This window comes from Neovison vison, chromosome 4, assembly GCF_020171115.1.
Source record: "Neovison vison isolate M4711 chromosome 4, ASM_NN_V1, whole genome shotgun sequence".
NCBI lineage: Eukaryota > Metazoa > Chordata > Mammalia > Carnivora > Mustelidae > Neogale > Neogale vison.
The window spans coordinates 169,330,364-169,352,529 of NC_058094.1; the positions used below are offsets into that span (position 1 = coordinate 169,330,364).

A 22,166-nucleotide genomic window follows, 5' to 3' on the forward strand; every position below is an offset into this window, starting at 1 on the left:
ACTCCCATAGCAAAGCCTGATGTTGAAGCTGGCTGCTAGCCATAAATGGGATTACACTTTTCCAGAGGTCAATAAAGTTTCAGAAACTAATCAGACAAATGTTGGTAAACAGTGGGAATAATCAGAATTTCAAAGAGCAAGAGGCTAGAAACACGTCATAAGTTTATAGGTTTATATTCCTTGAGCTTAACTACCTGATATATTTTATTAGGCATTTAACATTTTTCTGAGGTAAACAAAATGTATGATTGTTTTGTCTTACTAATAATATGACATTTTATATTATAAACATGTAAGTATTGAAAGTTGTTATTATTATCACTATTCCTACAAAAAAAAAAAAAACCCAAAAACAAACAGAAAAAGTACCTCTCAGTAATACGGAGAACAAAGAAATACATACCCCAACAGCTCTATTGCTTAATTAAGTTGGTCTCAAATAAATCAAAACACAAATAACACAAAACAAAATAACAAAATACCAACAACACGAAATAGCTTCTGCAGTATCAAAGCCAAAAATTTGATTTGCCTCAAAGAAAACAATACTGATAATTGTGAAAAGAAGCAAACACTCCTTTCAAAATTAAAGTGATGCCCAACTTGTTTTATTCTCAAGAGCTGGAGGGATTATAGAGAAACCCAGTTTATGCAAATAAGCAAATACACCCAAATTAGTAATTTAAAGTGCTAAATGCCCACTGCGAGCTGAAAAGAATCCAGACCACAATGTTATTCATATCCTTATTTTCTCTCTTTATCTGCTTAATGCTAGGCAAGTCAGTTAGCCCTGTAAGGCTCTGCCTTTCCTATCTGGATAATGGGAAAAATAATAGTCCATGTGCGGAGTCTTTATGGATTATATGACATAATTGATAAAGAATGTGTCTATAAACCTTGGAACACAGCATGTACCCAAACCATATTTATAATATATTATATAGTTATAGTACTATTTGATTTAATTTTTAAAAATAACTCAGGAACAGCCATGTTAATTTTTTTTGAAATATGAAGAAGATATATATATATAAATAATAAATAAATACAATGAATAGAAATTGGTGAACTAAATGGAATAAGCAGAAATTAATAGAGAGAATAGAGAGGCATCTCTTTTTAATCACTTAATTGTGAACTAAATAGTTTCTTTGCATCTTCTCAAGAATTTTCATACTACCTCTGCAATTGATACCATCTCCATAATATCCAAGGGGGCAGCGTCCACACTGGAAGTGACCATCTGTGGTTGGCACACAAGAAACACCAAGAAAACAAGGTGATTCAGCACAAGTTGATATTCTGGTCCATCCAGGCTTTTCTGGCAAAATAGTGATGGCTCTAGTAACCGATGAGGCAAACCCATCCTTATACTGTGTGTAACCTTTGGCAGACCTGTTAATTTGAGAATTATTCCCTCCAGCCTCTGTCTGGATAGTGCTCTGTTTAACATCCTTTACTTCACCAGGGGAACCATTTGGGTTGATGCTTAAAGAACTATGGTTTTTCGTCGACACTCCCAATTCCTCCAGACTGAAATTTGTACTGATAGTATGATCCGCCTGTTCAAACCCTGGTATCTGATGGGAAATAATGTTTTTTGAATTATTCATTTGAGTTGTAACTGATTTTAATGAGAAGTGCGAGATGTCACTGGTTGTGTTCAAGAACTTTTTGATAGTGGCAGGCCTGTGGGTAAAGCTTGCACCAGATGATGAATGATCTGTTGCCAGTGACTGAAATTTTATATCTGAAGAACCAAAAAAGAAAAAGAAATGTCAGTCAATAACATTTATTAATATTCTGCTCTTTCCCCAGTATTTAACATTAAGTAATTCATTCCTTTATTTAATGCCTATCACATGTATGCCATTACACTAAGAGCCATGCAGTAGTAAGAAGTCATCATACACTTCCTGCCTTCAAAGAATTTACAATCTATTTGGATATATCAGGTACCCAGACTGTTAAACATTGTAAAAGTTAAAGAACAATAATTAATAATTTTATTAAGAGTTAGAAATAGCCAACAAACATTTATTGACCACTTCATACACTGAGGCTCAAAGCAAAGGAAATTGCTCACGTTTGTATTCTTGACATGCGAGCAATTCATAATAATAATCTGAAGCAAATTTTAAATCATACAAACATACTATGTATAATTTTAAGTGAAGACTTAAAATTTTTTTGCTATTAAAATATAATTAAATTGACTGAAGAAGAGCCAGAGGAGTTGATAGAACAATTGCAATGAGAGAAACAAAAATAATCTAAATCTAAATAATCTAAAATAATCAAAAGTCATTAAATATGATGCTAAGACAGATGATCCAATAGAAAAAAAAATTACCAAACTATCAAGGAAAGAATATTGTATAAAACTCTTGCAATGCACAGAAAGAGATAATTTTTTTTATTTTTTATTTTTTTAAAAGATTTTATTTATTTATTTGGCAGAGAGAGAGAGATCACAAATAGGCAGAGAGGCAGGCAGAGAGAGAGGGGGAAGCAGGCTCCCCACTGAGCAGAGAGCCTGATGTGGGGCTTGATCCCAGGACCCTGAGATCACGACCTGAGCCAGAGGCAGAGCTTAACCCACTGAGCCACCCAGGCGCCCTGAGATGAAAAGTTTTATAAACATTTGATCAAGTGACATAATCCTAAAGTCAGTATCATTTATGAAAATACATATACATTTTCAATGAAATACTACCAGATGAAATGAAGCAGTGTAGTTATAGACTACAACATCAGGATGAAATTGACTTGTATTTCTACTTACCGAATTATATTACATAATTTCATTACGATATTATAATATAAAAAATATATAAAATGTTAAAAAGTAATTTGATACAATTTTCTCCTGAAAAACATTCTAAAAAAGTTAGTCTAACAAAACATTAATAGAAATTATAGCAAGTCATAAATGATGCCGAAAAACCATTTGATAAAATTTAAAAACCACTTTTTTTTAAAAGATTTTATTTATTTATTTATTTAACAGAGAGAGTGTAATCACAGGTAGGCAGAGAGAGAGGGGGAAGCAGGCTCCCTGCTGAGCAGAGAACCCAATCCCACTAAGCCACGCAGGTGCCCCTAAAAACCACTTCTAACAAATCTAAAGAGAATTCTGAGAAAGCAACAAATAAAAGGAAAATCCCTTAACTGGATGAAGGGTTTCTAGCAGAAACCTACCATAATATCATACTTAATGGTGAAACATGAGAAGAATTTCCATTAAAATCATTAAAAACTATTCCCTGCCTACACACTGGAGGTCCAGCCATTACAATGGGGGCTCAAATTTGAGAGCGGGGACTGCAGTTAGACTGCTCATGTTCAAATCTCTCTTCTTTTACAAATTGTATATATCTGAACAGAATACTTAACCCATCTATGCCTCTGTACAGATGACTAACATGGAAATAATAACTGTTACTGTCTAAAGCTATTGAGAAGATGGAATGACACAGTATATAAATATTTGTCCTGGCATATCATAAATATAGATTAAATCATAATTACTATTATAATAAGAAAGTAAGTAAGAATAAGAGACAAACTCACTATTGGCAAGAGGTATTGTCTATTTATAAAACCAAGAAAAAGAATCAACTATAAAAAAAGTGTAGAGTCTTTAATAAGGCAACTGGATGCATGAATAAATTAAAATCAAGAGTTTTCTTATATTACAGTAATTGATAAAGATATCTTGCAAAATAAGTGCAGTGATAATCTTGCAAGATGAATAGCTAATATAAAATGCAAAACCATAAAGAAAGCTTATGTAAAATGTGTAAGGTCATTGTGAAGACAATCAGAATATTAATTGAATAAATCAAGAGTTATAAGGACAGCACTGTGGAAAAGAAAAGGCCTAATGAAATAATGAGTTTCTTCTAGTCTTTAGGATTTAAGTCGATGTTGAATGACCAGGGAGCTGTAAAATGTAACTTTGAAATGGTCACTTATAATCATAAGCCTCGCAGAAATCACCTTAGATATCATTTGTTCATTATAGAACATGTATCATTTTTCTAGACTATAAGCCAAGGAGTGAATGGATTAGAAAGAAAAAGAATAATTTGTAAACTGCATTGTATAATCTTAGGCAATCTTTCTAAAGGGAAAAATTCCTAAGGAAGAAATATATTTGTCTTCTGGAAAATAAATGAGAGGTATTACTTATCCTTTGATTTTATTTAGCAAGACCATTACTTACTAGAGGCATTTCTATTTGTTGACTTAAAATGCCTGTCTCTCTGTATGGCATTTTTACCATACTCTTCCATAGTTTCACTTTTGTTAGAACTTGTTAAGAACTACAGTATGTGTGGTAGACTCATGTAAAAACTGTGTTTCAACTGCAGATGTATACATGAAAAACAGATTGCATGATTATAAAACCAAAATACTATGAATAAAAATGTCACTAGGATTGAACTCTTCACAAATTAGATTACAGAGCTAGCTTAAATGTCACCTCTTCAGCAAATCCTTGTATTATGGACCGAATTGTGTCCCCCAAATTTATTTACGTTAAAGCCCTAATTCTAAATGTGACTCTATTACCTTTAAGGAGGTAATTAGGGTTAAATGAAGTCATGAGTGGGGCCCTAATCCAATATGACTGGTGTCCTTTTAAGAACAGAAGGAGCCACAAGGAGGGTGCACATGTGAGGACACAGTGAGAAGGGGCCATCTGTCAGCCACGGAGAGAAGCCAGAAACCAACCCTGCTGGTACCTTGGTCTTGAACTTCCAGCCTCCAGAATTCTGAGGAAACAAATTTCTGTTGTTTAAGTCATCCTATCTGTTATTCTGTTATGGCAGCCGGATGTGACTAACAGGTGTTCCTATAGTCATATACCCACCCAACCAATTTCATCCATCTATATTCTCCCACAGAGTTTTGTCCCTGATATTGACTCGTGTGTCTCTTCTAGTCAGCAATCTAAAGAATAAGAACTGTGCTGTGTTGACTTTTATAATCAGTGACTCTGGTGTCTGCCATAAAACTAAGTAAACAATACCAATAAGAAAAAAAAAATTATTTTGTATTAACAAGCATCTTCCTAAATACACAAATGCCTCTGACAGAGTTAAGGAACTTATTAATCACTCATATGTAGTGGGAAATGGTTCAAATTGTTTTCCTCTTAAGTTCCACTTGATACAGGTTTTATTCAAGGAATGAGTCTCTGTTTGCAAAAGGCTGATCTTAGATCACTTTAGTGCACACAGTGAAGGGTACGATACTGTTGAGTATTTGGAACTGGGTATTGAAGGGGAAGTGTGAGTGGCTGAGATAGTAGGGAATTCCCCTTACCAGCCTGCACTGGGCTTAAATCTGTTACCTCTAGTGCTAGACTGGCCCACTCCAATCTGACTCACAAAGTGATTTATTTTTCATCAATATGAGGTCTTATTTACTTATAGGTAACAAAATACAGTAGACACTGTCTTCTATAATTAACTTTTCTCTTTTAAGCTTTTAAAAGGTTGATATCCACCAATTTTTGTCCTCCTATCTCTTCGTGTTCTCTTTGGGTAATTTCATCCATGACTGATAACCTTAAGAACTGTATCTTTAACTTAATCTTCCCTCCAGAGCTCCACCTGGAGTCACCTCTGTCCCTAAGTATCCATACTGAATTCATTCTTTCCCTTCCAAAACCCCTTCTTCTTACTTAGATGTCATGTGTGTCACGTATCTTGGTCAGCTCAGGCTGCCTAATAAAATACCATAGACAGAGTGTCCTAAACAAAAGGAGTTTGTTTTCCTACTGTTCTGGAGGGTAGTCAGTTCAAGATCAAAGTGCAGGCCCATCTGGTTCCTGGTGAGAGTCTCTTCCTGGCTCCCATACCTTTTCCCTGTGTCCTTACATGGCAGAGAGAGATGAAGCTCTCCAGTGTAGCCTCTTCTAAGGATACCAGTCTTATTGGATCCCAATCCTCCCTTGTGACCTCATTCAACTGCTTACTCCAAATACAGCCACAATAGGGTTTTGGGACACAACATATGAATTTTCAGGTGACACTATTTAGTGCATAGCAATATGAAAGCCAATTCTACATGCCCATTCACCTAAACTGAGCACTTGGCACTTAGTAACTCTCTTTCCTTCTCCATGCTAATCCCAATCACTAACCATGGACCATCACCTTGCTCCTTTGGTGTTTCTTTCAACCATTACCTCCTCCTCCAAGGTCAGAATATCTTCATGTCTTTCCTGTTTATTTGTAATACTGTCTTAGCTTTTCTCCCCACCTTCAGACTTGCACAGTTCCTTACACGTAAGTGGTCCATCCTCCATACTGCTTTTGAGTAGACTGTAAACTGTATCGTGTTTCTCACAGTTTCTCGGTGATCTGGCCACTGGCTAGGACTCCAGCTTTAATTCTTGCAGCAGTCCCTCTTACCCTCTATATTTTAAGCACACTTAATTACTCATAGGGCCCAAGTGTGCTGTGATGTTACATGCCTCTCCACCTTTGCTCATGATGTTTCTTCTGCCTTGAAAGCTTTTTCTCTCTTGATTGGATACATCAGATTTAGCTGTAATGACTCTTCTTTTTAAAAAACTTTTCATTACCCTCCAGGTAGACATGATTCCCTGCGTAGTATTCCTGCTAGTCTCTGCAGGCACTTCTATCAGCAGACATAGAACGCCATATTGAACTACGCTGATTACATCAGACTCCCTGGTATCATACTCAAACCCATTAGGTCAGAGGGCATGTCTTACCCATTTTTGCATCTTCCACCTCCAGCTTAGTGCATGACACTTAATGAATATACACTGAATGAATACAGGAGTAAAAGATATAATAGAACTGAGGGATTTGGATTAATTAAATGGAGCAAAAAATACTTCATGGCAGAAAATAGGGACTTTGGGGGCACCTGCGTGGCTCAGTGGGTTAAGCCTCTGTCTTTGGCTCGGATCATGATCCCAGGGTCTTGGGATCAAGCCCCACATTGGGCTCTCTGCTCAGCAGGGAGCCTGCTTCCCGCTCTCTCTCTGCCTGCCTCTCTGCCTACTTGTGATCTCTCTCTCTGTCAAATAAATAAACAAAAATCTTTAAAAAAAAAAATAGGGACTTTTACCATGACATATTTTCCCATCACCATAAAATCCTTTAGGACATGCACCACAATGATAGGAGCCAAAGGTATTGAGACACTCTGCTCCTGGAAAGCAAGGCCTGGATTCACACTCATCAACATCTTCCTGGCAATTTTTGCCTAAACAAAATAAAGATCGAGAGTTCAAATTATTTATTTTGAAAAACATTATGTGTCCTGTTAAGTGCTCATTATTTGATTTCTTTTACTTGAAGATATTTTACTTTTACTTTCCAAAAGATATCTTTACTTCTGTTACATTAAGGTATGCCCTACAAACTTCAGAAAAGCTGTAATATATTAAGAGGAATGTACTAATTTTAAAATTTACAACAGAGTAAAACATAGTCATTAATTAGATTCTATTTAACATTAAACAAGACCCTTCAAGTACATAAGATTTTCCCTATAAAAAAGAAGACAAAAAGCCATTAATATTTTAAGGAAAAAATTTACCATATTAGAGCAGCAATTTTCACTTTGTTAAAAACACTCCACGAATTTTTAAAAAGGTCTTAGAATGGTTGCCAGCTTAGTTTAAGGACACCTTACTGCAGTTATTGCATTAGCTGTGAAAGTCCATGAAAATTTTATAGCATGCTAGGAAAAGTTAGTCTTTCCTCAGTAAAATTTTTTGAGATCAAGTGTTGCTCTTTGAAATGTTCAAAAACTTATTTGAATGAATATATTCAGTCATTTACTCATTAGAGTAAAATCCATGAAACAATCAACCTTTGAATTCTTTCAAATGTAGTCTGTAGCCTAACAGTCCCAAATGATAAATTTTTTATTTTACTTTAAGATTTTATTTATTATATGACAGACTGAGCAGGAGGAGGCGCCAAAGAGGAGGGAGAGGGACAAGCCTAAATCCTCATGGAGCCCAGAGCCAATGTGGGGCTTGATCTCAAGACAGAGATCATGACCTGAGCTGAAATCAAGAGATGCACACTTAACTGACTGAGCCACCCAGGCACCTCTAACATTTTTATGTTAAAAATAGATGCCTTCAGGGAAAAAAACTGCAACTCAATAATTACATATTTACTTATGTAACATTTGTATCTATTTAAATTAGAGGGAACATTGGTATGACTTGCAAAAAGCTTTGGGAAATTAAAAGGTGTCATTCATACTCTTAGTTGAGGTTTCTAGAATCAGACATTTGAGGATAATTAATGAGTTAGCAAATTTCATTTGATTTCAACTCTAACTTTATATCATGATCTTTTAAGTAAATGAATTATCAACCTTTCTTAAATGATAATTTTTACATTTCCCATGGCAAACTTCTTCATTATTCCATGTTATATTTTAATAGAATACATTTAAATACATTTCTACCTACCAAATTTAGACAGAAATGTTTAGGAACCTGCAAAATACAACACAGCCATAGAATATTGCCATTAAAATGACAAAAATGGGCAAAATTATAAAAGAGTTTCTGTAAGCAATGTACAATAATAAAAGGATATTGGTAGCAAATGTATTTGTGATGACTATTACTATACTTTTTAAATGTATATTAAAATCTTTAGGAACATACACTTGGTTGAGTAATCTGTAGATTACTTAGAAAGCCACAGAACTTTCCTTTCTAATCTGATCACATACTAATTTCACTCATGAAGAACCAAAACTCACCTTTGAGTTCAGGTGGACATACACAAGAATAACTGGGAAATCCACTAATACACCTGCCAAGGCCACAGGGGTTTGATTGACACTCAGTGACGTTCACTTCACAGAGAACCCCCTCAAAGCCAGGCAAGCAGATGCACAGGTACATTCCACTTCCTGGAGGAAATTTCCTATCTGACACACATGATCCACCATTCAAGCAATCACAAGACTTCACAGTCACCTCCAAAAGAAACAAAAAGTAAGATGCTTTATTTTTCAATAAAATTAACTTCAATTTATGCTCCAGAAATTGTGATTGGCATGTATGTTTATGTACAAGACCAGACCACAAGTTTTACAAAAATTAATTAATTAATTAATTTTTAAAAAATATATATTTAATGTAAAAGACTATTTAAAAAGATATGTTAATAAAGTAATTATGCCAACTTTCAAGAGCATAGCCAAAATATAAATGCTGGGGATAATTTTTAAAAATGTTACAAGATGGGACGTCTGGGTGGCTCAGTTGGTTAAGCAGCTGCCTTTGGCTCGGGTCATGATCCCAGCGTCCTGGGATCGAGTCCCACGTCGGGCTCCTTGCTCAGCAGGGAGCCTGCTTCTCCCTCTGTCTCTGCCTGCCTCTCTGTCTGCCTGTGCTCACTCTCTCTGACAAATAAGTAAATATAATCTTTAAAAAAAAATGTTACAAGATGATTGATCACTTTCTATAATGCACACACCACAACTGGAACAAAAATCCGTAAGGAGTAAAGCAGTCAGGCCACTGAGTTATCCCAAAATACAGAGAGTAAACAGTCACTTGAATTCTGTGGTTACCATGAAATTGTACACAACTGCACTTCATACCATTACTTCTGTATGAGTGTGTCCCAAATGTCGAGCATATACAGTGCAAAACAAAAAAAAATAGCATTAACAGCTCATGACTGATAATATCTAAAGAATAGTCAATAAAACATGACTTTGCTTGAATGAAAGGGTATAATTATCAACCTTAGGTTGAGCACAGGCCTTTCAGAGAGGCAGAAATGAATGCATTCTTTATCCTTATCATAGTTAAGTACAGGTGAAAATGATCCTTTAGCTCCATGCTCTAGAATTGAGAATCTCCATAAGATTTTAAATTCTGACAAAAACAGCATGTTGGCAGTTTAATTTTCCATGAAATGTTGAATAATTTAGTTCCTCTTCACAAATTAAGGATTATATTGCAAGTTTAAAATGGATACCGATATTGCTAATTAATTCAGTGGCATTTATGTAATGATAAATATTACCATAATCGTGACTCTCGTTTCAGCATTGCAGTCGTCGTTAAAGAGTAAAGTGAATTGCTGTGGAGTCTGGGATTCTGTTTTCCATGTGAGAAGTCCTGTAGAGGAAACATTTGCTCCCTCAGGACCTGAGTCCAAGGTAAAATGGATGTCAGAACCTTCGGGATCCAAGGCCGTGAACTGGTACACAAAGTTCTCCCCCAAAAATGTCTGCAATTTGTCTTGCGGTATTTGAATCACTGGGGGTTGGTTGTCTGTCACAGAGAAAACATTTACTTTGTACTTGTGTAGAAAAAAAAAAAAAAAAAAGGAAAAGGTAAAGTACAATAGAGAGAGCTCCTACTGGAACTTTCTGATGAAGTTCAAACTCAGCTAAAGCTTCCATTACCTTTTTTTTTTTTTTTTTTTTTTACATTCAGAATAAACTCAATTGCATTCTGAGAAAATGTAAAAGTAACTCACAGGTCCAAGACTTCAAACTTTGCTACAAGAGTGTAAAAGCACTTTGAACAGAGAAACACTTCTGCATTCCCCAAACTGGATGCCTCTTCTTTCCTGTCTGCAATTACCTCTCCATGTTGACCAACTCAGTGCTTGTTCTTTCACTCTTCTTTGTCCTCTACCCTTTTCAGCTTTACTTTCCCTCTCAGCATCTTCTTTTCTTTATTTCTCCTTTACTCTCCACCATGTCTGGACTGTTCATTTGACTCCCCTGACTCTTCCTCACTGTACATGTCTCCCCTTTATAACTGGGGGCCACAGAGTCACAGCAACCCTCTGCTCCTCAGAGATCTTTCCTGCTGCCAAGCTCACTTGCTGGAACTCTGGTTATTTCAGAAGACAGAGAGCGCTCCTTTTGTGCTCAAGTAATGCTTTAAAACATCTTTTTACATTGTCACATTAAAGAATGGCTCCCTCCCTTGCCAACTGGCTTAACAGATTGGAAGAACAGCCTTTTCCATTGTGCTGGGCACAAACACACTCCACTTGCATCAACAAAGCACTGATGCCAAGAGAGTGTAGTTCTGGTTCCTGCTCTGCCCTCATATATCTTTATACAATTTACTGATTTTAATTTCCTCATCCCTCAATACAGGAAACTTGGGACAGATGGTATTTCCAGACCCCTGGTATCCTTGAACATTGTAAATCTATGATGTCAGTCATACCGAAACCATTAAAAACACAGATACCAATTCAGAAGTTATAGTGTGTTTCCCTTGTCCCTGGCACTAAATTCTTCTCCAAATTTTCATTGTCTTCCCATAACACCCCATGGGTCTTGCACCTGAGCAATGAATCATCTGACAAATGGTCTAATGCAGTCATGAAATTTGTATATACAGTAATATATATAGTGATGTTACAAAGCACAGTATAAATAAAAGGTTTTATGACTCAGATAAAATTACATGGGGATGGGGCCAGGGAGTAAATATATCTCATTGTATTTTGTGATGCCTGGTCTTTTCACTGAGGAAAGAGAATAAGAAACATCTATGTGGAATTATATATAGCTGTACTTAAGGAAGTGAAGAAATTATATGGTACATGACTACGAGGTGGGATGTTTTTTCGGGTGGAACTAAGTATCCAGACATTATCTGGACCCACTATTATATTCACGTAGTCACAGAAAGGTAGGGCTGGAAGGCACTTAATAGATTACTGAATCCAGGAAGACTTATTTAACAGCTGATGAATGCATGGCCTCTGGAATTTAAATAGCTAAATGTCTTGTCACAAAACTAAAAAAAAATAAGGCTAAGGATAGGATATAGAGCTTTGGTCTCAAAGTAATGTTCTCTTTCCACTAAACCCACCAACTTTACTGATGGACGTTTTATGTACTTATATAGTACTTGAGAGCCTATTTTGTTAGTAGCTATTTGACTTGTACAAACTGTGTGTAACTGAATTAGCCATTCCCATTTCTTCCATTAATAATTCACATTTGCTTTCAGTATCAAATATTAAAATGGAAATCCCATACCCTATTGTATTATAATCATAGAAATTACATGAAATAACATTTCATCTTATATTACGTCCAAGCAAAGTAATTCATGCAGTTAGGAAGGATCCTAAATTAAACACATCTTAAATATGTTTTAAGTACCTCATGCTTTAAAATCACTTAAAAACATCTTGTAGAGAAAATATCTGGATTAATAAAGATTAACTTACTTTCTAAAAATGACCAAGTAAATTTTGAAATTTTTGGTCTACAAATCAAACAAGGGCTGGTAGGATTTTTATCTCCTTCAATGTAGCAGAGCCCATCAATAATGCAAACATTTTCCTAATGGAAATTTTAAAAAGAGAAAAACAATTAAGATGTCATTATAGTTAGTGTTTAGGGAAAAAAATGTACATAGAAAGGTAATACCATATATGTTGGTGATTCCAGTGAAAGCATATAATAAGTCTATTCTGGTTAGGAAACATTTTTTCATATATCCTCATCATAAATGTATGTCAGAAAACAAATCATTTTCTTTTGTGCAATTTGCGTATGGAATTGATCAATAAGGAGGGAATAAGGAAATATATATGTAGATTTATCTTTGTCTAGAATTAGTTTATAAATAACAAGGAAGAAAACCTGTCTTTTCTTCTTGTTTTCTTTGTTTGTTTGTTTTGCTTTTACTGCTAACTCGGGCTGGAAATGCTCTATTAATAAAGAAATGAAACAATTTTTCCCCTGCTCATCTTACTGAACCACATTAGTTTCTAGCGATTTTCCCTTGCTCTAGGAGCCCACCATGTCCTCTGAATATAGCAAAACTGAACAAGAACTATGATATAATTATCCACATTTGACAATGGATATCCTTATACAAAATAATAGAGAAGCTGATCTGCAAAGAAATAACATTAAATGTAGCAATCATTTTCAACCTGAGAAAAAGACCAAATTTTGTTCAGCATATATAAACTTTGCATATTTGACAAAAATCTCTTCTGATGTCACTTAGAACACAATACAAAAATAAAAACAAAATAGCCCCAACAATATAAAACTATTGTGAATTGTAACATTTTAAGTATTTCTTATAAGACATGTGGAAATGGAATATTTAAGGGAAAGTAAGAATCAAACAACTTTTCGAAACAGAAACTTCTTATTGATAACATCTAGTTGCTAATCTCAGGGGAAGAAAGATCTAAAACTTAAAATAATACTTTAAATTTTTATCTACATAAATATTATGTGATATGCTTCTCAGTTTTGAAGAGCCAAGTAATACTAGATCCCTGGCATCTATTACATCAGCAGCTGGCCTGTGAGAAAGATCTGTTGATAAACCAACAGACTGAAGCTAAATGAGGAGGGTGTGGCTGTGAGGATTCAGTTCTGGCTGGGCTCTTCCGTAATTCCTTCAGTGGTGGAGATTTGCAAGGTCCAATGAATTTAGTTGCCACAAAACAACAACAACAGCAACAACAAACAAACAAAACCCAAAACAAAAAACCTCCTTATAAAAGTACTAGCCTTATACATTACAAGCTCCATCCTGCACGCCTCTAGTTACAAAGAAGATTAGGTAACTGTGGAGAGACGTCTTACTGGAAAATCATTATTACTATTTCAGAAGGAATATATGTAAGAGTTAAAATTCAATCTGAACCTCCTTTCTTTTTTTTTTTTTTAAGGAATAAACACTTGCCATTTCAAAACATACAAGGTAGAAACCTTCTCCTTGCCATTTCAACAACAGTTATGGGCAGAATAACAATTTTAGTTAACTGTATATATATAAACTTGAGAAAGGCTTTTCTCCATTAGTATTTCTGATATGAAGGTAAAAAAACTAATATGCCATTAATATGCCAATAGCATGGGAAATGAAAATACCAACTGCGTAAATGTGAAAATAAGTGGAAAAAAATACATACCTTTATAGTACATGAGTCCTTCCCATAGAGACCACAAACTTGACAAGCCCCATCATATATGATCATTATTCTGGGATTACTGAACTTATAACCATCATTAGATACCTGTAAGATGTAGTTTTATAATTAGAAGATCTATTCTAAATGTAGCTTCATAAATTCATTATGAAATTTTAATATATAAAATTTACTTATGTCTTTTCTCTTTTACCTTTAATTGCCACTTTGCAATTGGTTTCTCCCCCATCAGATTTATGGTATCAGACTGTTGAACATCAGGGGGCAGCTGACAATCAATGGTTCTGCTATTTTGAAAAACAGTATTCGTGTAGACAGCTTTTCCAAGGACCCATTTACTGTTATTATACTAAAGGCATAATGAGAAGGCAATTAACCTCTGTTTAATTGTAGAAATTCCTTGCTAGTGAATTACATATAATCAAAAGATAAATTTTAAAATGCATGGCTGGTATAATGGAATATATAATGAAGTAATAAAAGTGACATCAACATTAAATTTTATCCAGAATAATGAAAACCATATACACTTTAATTTGATGTAAACTGCTTCCAACACCTCATGCATTTCTTGTGAGTTCAAATCAAAGAAGTTACCAATATCAGTCATACATAATGAATCACCATGCCATGAGTTTTGTAGCAAGAGGAAACACATTTGACTACATAACTGGCCAACAGTGGATTGATTTCCTACCCAGGAAGTCATTTCTCCTGCAAAAGCTCCTAACCTTCTCCTGCAACTTGAAATTGTTCTTTCTGTCTGGTTCCCAGAGCCCTCTCATGTTCTTATATGACCCATCTTCCTGACTACATGTAACCACTCCAGGGATGGATCTAAGTTGAGCTAATGTATTGATTACTTGGACTATTTTAACTTTGTCCCAGGGGGCACGTTGGACCAGGCTGCTTCTGGTGGCTTGAGGTGCAAGACACAAAGTTATGGAGCTATGGGTAGCTGTTGTTTTTCACTATGTGGAGAAAGCCAGTATCTAATGAAAGGGAAAAATGAAGCCCACAGAGAAAAAAAGAACTGAGATAGATAACTACACACACATACAAATGCAGACATACTGAGTTTTCATGTGTTCAAGTCCCAAATTCAAGTTATTCCCGAGAAGTCGGCAATTACATTCTAATCCTGACTCTGTGAAAAACGTACTGTACTCATAATAAGTGTCATTTTTGCTCAAGGCAGTTCGGATAAATTTACGTAACTGAAAACTTAATTCTAACCAGTTCACCCTACTTAATTAACTCAGTAGCAAATCATACTTAATCTATATTAAGGGATTACTTTTCAGTATTAAAATGCATTGGTGCCTAAAGAAGAAAAGCCAGAGTAATTTTCTGGGTCCTGGTAACTACATAGAAAACTAAAAGGCCATATTTTATTAACAATATTTTGATTTAAATTTTTTTTTAATTTATGACTGTAGAATGCTTTCAGTTGCTCAGAAATGGGCAAGGAGCATGTTGATGCTGCCATACTGAGTGTCAGTAGGAGATGGAAAAGAAGGCAAGAACATGTGGTCATCTGCAGCCTGCAGAAACTATCTTGTTAAATACTGATGACTGACAGGGTAGGTCACAGTAGAAATCTCCACGTTTAAGGGGATGTGTAGAGTCTGGCCTTACAGACAGGTCAGTTCGGTGGTCCCTCCCTATGGAGGGCGACTGACAATGTCTCCGGGTCGTCATGATAAGGACACTTAGATGGATACAGGACTTTGTGTATTGAACAAGATTTCATACAGACATCATTTCCAGCCATATTTAGAGAAGCCTACCCCAAATAAGGAATAAAGAGAGTTCTATTTATTTTCCATTCATCAATATTTTGTGAGTATCTATAGGTGCTGAGGACTTTCTGATGAAAAAGATCACAGAGGAAAAGACAGACAAAATAATTTTTGTCTTAATGAGCTTAATGAGAGAGAAAGAAGCCACTGACTCTAGCAGTCACGGGAGGCTTCTCTTCCTGAAAGTAGAAGAGACTGCTCTTCGGACACAGGGAGCAGAAATGGAGAGAGTGGTATTCAAGTTGTTCGGAGGGAATAGCAAGTGAAATGCGGGGATGCGGGAGACAGCATGAGATTTTAGTAGAGCATATCTGGGAGGTTCAAGTTTGCAAAAATAGACAAGAGCTGGATCACAAAGGGCCATTCATTTTTAGGATAGCTATTTGGATTTAATCCTCTAAGTATTTAAAAATTGAATTCTGTAAAGTCCTGGTCTGGGGGCAGGGAGTGAAAGAAAGGATTGGGTGGGTGCTTGCATCTCTAGATAAAAACTTGTTTAAAATTACTACTGCAAAAGTAGGAAAGAACATCTATAACCTCTCATGTGAAAAAAAGGGATTTATCTGTTCCTTTGTGCAAAAGAAAGGCAGTAAGAATAAACCAGAGAAGAGTGAAAGTGGATACTTTCAGGGGATAGATGGAAATGGGACGGAAAGAAAGGGTAATGGACAGAATGGTAGAGATGATAAAACAGTGACATTTCTCTGTGTGTACCTTTCGTATGGTGCAAACCCTCAGAACCATGATCGTATTTTGTATACGTTCCAAATAAGTACATAACTAAAATCAACCAGAGTGCAGGGGATATTCAAAGTGGAATACAAACATTAAAAGAAATCATATTACAAATGAAATATATAAATATCCTGAACAGGGTGCTAAAGAAAATAGCTAAGCTAAGTAAGTTTGGTTTGGGCTAGTGAACATCAATATTTCTTTCTGTATTTCTGTATAGTATGTTAGAAAATTTCATAGTGTGCTCTTTCTCAAATGTTTAGGGGGAAAAAAGGTAGTATGAGAATAAATATCACAGCAAATAATATATCTGAAAGTAAGTACAAAGTATACTTTCTCTTTCTTGGCAAATCACTTAATGGTAGTGTGATATCATATGATTTATTCTGCCAAAAACAATATAATGTCTACTCTCTTGAGTAATACTAAGTGAACAAAATTATACATATATTCCATTTTCTATTGTGTGTCTTATTATTTCATTAGGATTAAAATATTTCATGGTTATTTAGAAAAGCTCTACTCAAAAAATCTGGAAATAAGCATATTTTTCTTGTATAAATATTTGATAAAGACAGATACGAAAGTTATTTCCTCCTTAAATTCTCAATTTCAGGATCCCATTTGGCTTTAGCAATTTAGAGAAAAAGTAAAAAGAATGCTAAAATGTCATTTGCTGTCTTAAGTTTTCAGCTTATCCAAGTAGGTGCTTTCAAAGAATTTCCCTTAAAATAAAAATCCACTTGAATAAAGAAAAGGAAGACCATATAAATAATCATCAAAATAAGGTGTAATCTGATAAACCAGTGTTCAAACTGAGTGATCATGTCCATTATTTATGGCCTAAAGAAAGAAAAACACTATTTTCTTTTTGAAATAAGGGATAAGTGCAATTATTCTTCAACTTTTTGTTTTGTAAAGGGAACTGTTCATATCCCTGTGCCCCTTAAGCCACACAGGCTGGCGTGGATAAAAATGATCTCCATTCTTTGTGGTTTTACATTTTAATAAATACAGAAGCTTCCATATCAAGCTTAATATTATTTTAATTTTTTATTATAACTAGAATAAAACTGCAATACTGCAATAAAAATTAGATAAAATAGTTTAATAGAGTTAACAAATAAGGAAGAAGCTTTAAGGTCAAGCAATTCAACCATTTTCCTATTGAGCACTCTGTGGCTATGACATCCATTGGAATTATGTTATTAATTGACAGACCAAATTAATTCAAGATAAAATTAATCTAAATAAATCATAAACTTGATTGTTTTTCAACACTATAATTAACATACCTGCAGTTTAGTAACTTCACATTTAATTGAAGGTGATTCTTTGAAGCCTTGACCAAACACTCTCACTGTCATACAATTATATTTTTGAATATTACAGAATCCAGCATTCTCGAGTTCTATAATTTCAGGAGCCCTGTCTTTGGACAGAATGATAAAACAAAATGGACAAATTTTCTTTAATTCCAGAAAAATAAACTAATTATTTTCAAGGTCCAAGTTAAAAGCATATGGAAAATATATTCTGAACTCTAAATATTAGTACATTAAACAAATATATATGTATATATATGTATGTATGTATTTTATTTTGTTTTATTTATTTATTTATTTAAAGGGCTTTTTTGTTTTTGTGGTTTTTTTTTAATTTGTCAGAGAGAGAGAGAGAGAGCACCTGAGCGAGCACAGGCAGGCAGAGAGGCAAGCAGAGGCAGAGGGAGAAGCAGGCTCCCGGCCAAGCAAAGAGCCCGATGTGGGACTCGATCCCAGGATGATGTAGGATCATGACCTGAGCCGAAGGCAGCTGCTTAACCAACTGAGCCACCCAGGCATCCCTGTATGTATGTATTTTAAAGATATTATTTATTTGACAGAGAGAGAGAGAGAGTACAAGTAGGGCGAGTATCAGGGAGAGGGAGCAGGAGGCTCCCTGCTGAGCAGGAAGCCCAACCAGGGGCTCCATCTCAGGTCCCAGGATCATGACGCTTAACCCACTAAGCCACCCAGGCACCCCTGAACTATTAAATACTAAGAGAAATCTGGTGTTAAGTGTGACCCACCATCAAAGCAATAAAAATAGCATTAAAGATACTACCAGTGCCTAAATATACAGGTTTAATTAATGTTTTAATAATGTTTAATACCAATTATTTACAAGCATTAAGAAATTGCTACTATAATGGCTTGTGTTTTGTTCTTGCCATTTTGGTCTGTGCCATAGAAATGGGTTATACCAAAAATACTTTTGTAGGGGTGCCTTGGTGGCTCAGTGGGTTAAAACCTCTGCCTTCAGCTCAGGTCATGATCTCAGGGTCCTGGGATCGAGCCCTGAAGCAGGCTTTCTGCTCAGCAGGGAGCCTGCTTTCCCCCTCTCTCTCTGCTTGCTGCTCTGCCTACTTGTGATCTCTCTCTGTCAGATAAATAAATAAAATCCCTAAAAAAAAAAAATACTTAAAAATACTTTTGTAATAAAACAGTGTAATTAGCAATGTGTTAAAATTTAATGTATTAAAATTTAAAAATTCTTAAACAGTATAAGAGTTATCAAAATTTCATGAAAATGTTACTAATGTTCTTATGTATTATTGCTATCCTGTATGCCACCACAATCTTAGGTGTACTTTCAATCATTGGAAAAAAATTTCTCCTAGCCATCAGAGTTAACTGATCATCATATTGTTATATATCTGATTCTGGTCTCGGTAAGATGATACACTATCTGTATCAGCAAGATCTGGCAGTCAAAATAGATAAATGCTGCATATAAAAGTAACAGTTCTCTAAGTACTGGCAAAATCTAAGTGAATATAACTTTACTAGCAGTGGAATATAAGATCATAAATTATGTGCTCAGAACACTAAAATATTTGTGAAAATTAAAAATATATATTTGCTAGTTGTTCTTTCATATTCAACAAAATGTTTACTGAGCATTTTTTTTTCCCTGATGTTATTCTAGGCACCGGGGATATATGAACAGACTAAAGCTCCTGCCTTATTATAACTTACATTCTAATATAGGAGGACAAAAAATAAACAAGTGAAAAATAAAGTATATTGCATAAATGTTTTCAAGACTATGAAGAAAACTTATATATTAACTATATGTAGGGACATAAAGACTATGGGGTGTGTGAAGGAAACTACTTTATTTTGAATGACCATGGAAGATGTCTCAAATAATGACATTTGAAGAGAGAAGAGAAGGAAGTCCATCACAAAGATAGATGTTGGAAGAATGCTCCAGTGAGAGGGAAAGTACATGCAAAGGTCCTGAGGTTGGAGCAGGTTTGGCCTCTTTGAGAAACAACAAAGCAACCACTTAATAACACTGGGGGGCCGTGGAGAGAATGACAGACGAAATTCAGTGAGGGAGGAAGCTCCAACTGCATTGGGTCTTCTAGACCATGGTAGGGAATGTAGGTTTTACTTGGAAGGAGAAGGAGAGCCATGAGAGGGATTTAAACAGGAATTACTATAATTCCACTACCATTTCAAAGGGATCACTTTAGCTGCTGCATGGAGAATAAATTTTGAGAAAATCTATAATAATCCAGATGAGAAATAAAGGTGGCTTGGACTAAGTTGTAGCTGGGGAAGAGATGAAAGTTGTTGAAGCTAGAGTCAGATTTGCTACTAACGGATTAAGCCTGAGGCATGGAAAAAAAAAAAAAAGATGAAGAGTCAAAATGACTGCAAGTTTTTCACGTAAACAGTCAGGAGTGAAGTTTGTATTTACTGAGATGGCAAAGTCTCTCAGATAGAAGGGTGGGATGGTGGGGGTAGAAGGAAAATCTGGAATTGCTGGTTTAATGGCTAATGAAATCAAATTGATTTTTTTTTAAAGATTTTGTTTATTTATTTGAGAGAGAGAACAAGAGCAGGGGGGTGGGCAAAGGCAGAGGAAGAAGCAGGCTCCCCACTGAGCAGGAAGCCCAATGCCCAGGCTGGTTGGATCACAGGGTCGACACTGTGTTCATGACCTGAGCTGGACAGATGCTTAACTGAATGAGCTGCCCAGGTGCCCCTCAAATTGATATTTAAAAATTTCTTTCTCTTACATATTGGGATATTTAAAAATTTCTTTCTCTTACATATTGGGATATAATAGTTTGTACCATGTAGGTGGATTAGAGAAAAAAAATTAAGAAAACTGGCATGATTAGCAGAATATTAGAAACACAGTATCCAAAAAATACTAAATTTGAGTTCTAGAAAAAAATGATTATTCTCTACAACAGGAGGGACGAACTGCATGCAAAGACCCTGAGGTCAAGAGAACTTAGCATTATAGAAACCAAAGTGGGTAGAGTGAAATGAGTGAGGGTTTTAGTTGTAGGAGATGAGTTTGAAGAGGTACAGCCTGCCTTAGAGGCTATTATAAGTACCACAGCTTTTACTCTAAGATGAGATGCTTTGGAAGAATTATGACTGTATCGATTAGTTAATTGGGGTTCTTTTCCCTAAATAATCTGAATAAACCCTGTTAAGATACTGAAAGTAAAAAAAAGAACAAAGAATTTCCATAACCCAATAGCATATGCAATATCAAAGCTGTAGAGTTCTCACTCACCATGTGAATCACTGCAGTCATAGGAACTAAAGCCTGGGAAGCATGCGCATCCCCATTCCACACACTGCCCATTGCCACTGCATAAACTGGGGCATCTGAGGACCTCGAGAATGTCTTCAACTGACTTGCTGTATTCTGTGCTGTATTTCCCCTCTTCCAAAATTCTCTTTTCACATTCATTTTCTAAAAGAGCCACGCCTGCTTCTGCCCAGCTAAGATCATCTTTTAGGAGAACGTCTTTAACACACATATCTATAGCAGTGTCTAGGCTCTTGCCCAGAAAGGCGAGACAGTGTCTTCCTATGCTAGAGCTGGCAAGAGTCTGCTGGCAGAGCGCCAAAGTGCCGTGTTCGGTGAGACCAGAGGGTGTGGGCCACGTAGGGACAAACTCCTGGTGGACATCCTCAATATGGTCCTCAGGGAAGAAATAAGCAAATTCTTCTAGGTCGCTTTGGCTAAGACTTTGGAAAGCAAACATGGGAAGAAACTCGTAAAAGTTTTGCCGTTTCCATCTGTTTTGTGGATCCCGCCTCATTTCCTGGCTGTGGCTACCCTCACCCCGTTTATGCTTCCCATTGTCCAGAGTTTTTGGTGCCTCTTGTTTTTCATTTCCAGGATGTTTTTGTAAATGTAATTCCAGTTTGGTTAGATTCACATGCTTTTTTTCTTGAGGAAGGAAGTTCAAATTATTTTCTTCTCCAGATGTAGACTCATTTATCCCTCTGATAAGAGCTTCTGAATTAATATACTCAGAGGTGACATCTAGTTCTGGTATCAAGAAAGAGAATCTGACATGTTTGAGATCTCTGCAACCTGAAACAATCTCTTGTTGAGAAGCACTGTCCAGACGATTGGAAGGATATAAAGAATTAGTGTCCGATGAGCAGCTACAATAAGACAGTTTTCCAGGTGAAGGCAGAGAAACTGGCATTGTGTCAAACATGCTTTTCCCTGGCAAAATCCTTCCAGGTGAAAAACAGAAAAGAATAATAAATTGCACAAGAACATTCTTTCTCAGTAACATGTTGCCAAAAAAAAAAAAAAAAAAAAAGACAGAGTATTGTGTCTC

At 35.6% G+C, this 22,166-nt stretch overlaps 1 protein-coding gene across 1 annotated transcript in view; it reads right to left on the reverse strand.

Moving 5' to 3' along the window:
- The window catches only part of VWDE (von Willebrand factor D and EGF domains), a 70,774-nt gene that overhangs the window by 10,781 nt on the left and 37,827 nt on the right, over positions 1-22,166 (reverse strand). Inside the window, exons 13-21 of the mRNA XM_044247011.1 lie at positions 21,098-22,059; positions 17,809-17,945; positions 14,170-14,325; positions 13,959-14,063; positions 12,246-12,360; positions 10,062-10,312; positions 8,782-9,001; positions 7,117-7,254; positions 1,181-1,750 (exon numbers count right to left, since the gene is read on the reverse strand). Coding sequence (XP_044102946.1) covers positions 1,181-1,750; positions 7,117-7,254; positions 8,782-9,001; positions 10,062-10,312; positions 12,246-12,360; positions 13,959-14,063; positions 14,170-14,325; positions 17,809-17,945; positions 21,098-22,059 — 2,654 coding nt within the window. The remainder of the gene's footprint in view (positions 1-1,180; positions 1,751-7,116; positions 7,255-8,781; positions 9,002-10,061; positions 10,313-12,245; positions 12,361-13,958; positions 14,064-14,169; positions 14,326-17,808; positions 17,946-21,097; positions 22,060-22,166) is intronic.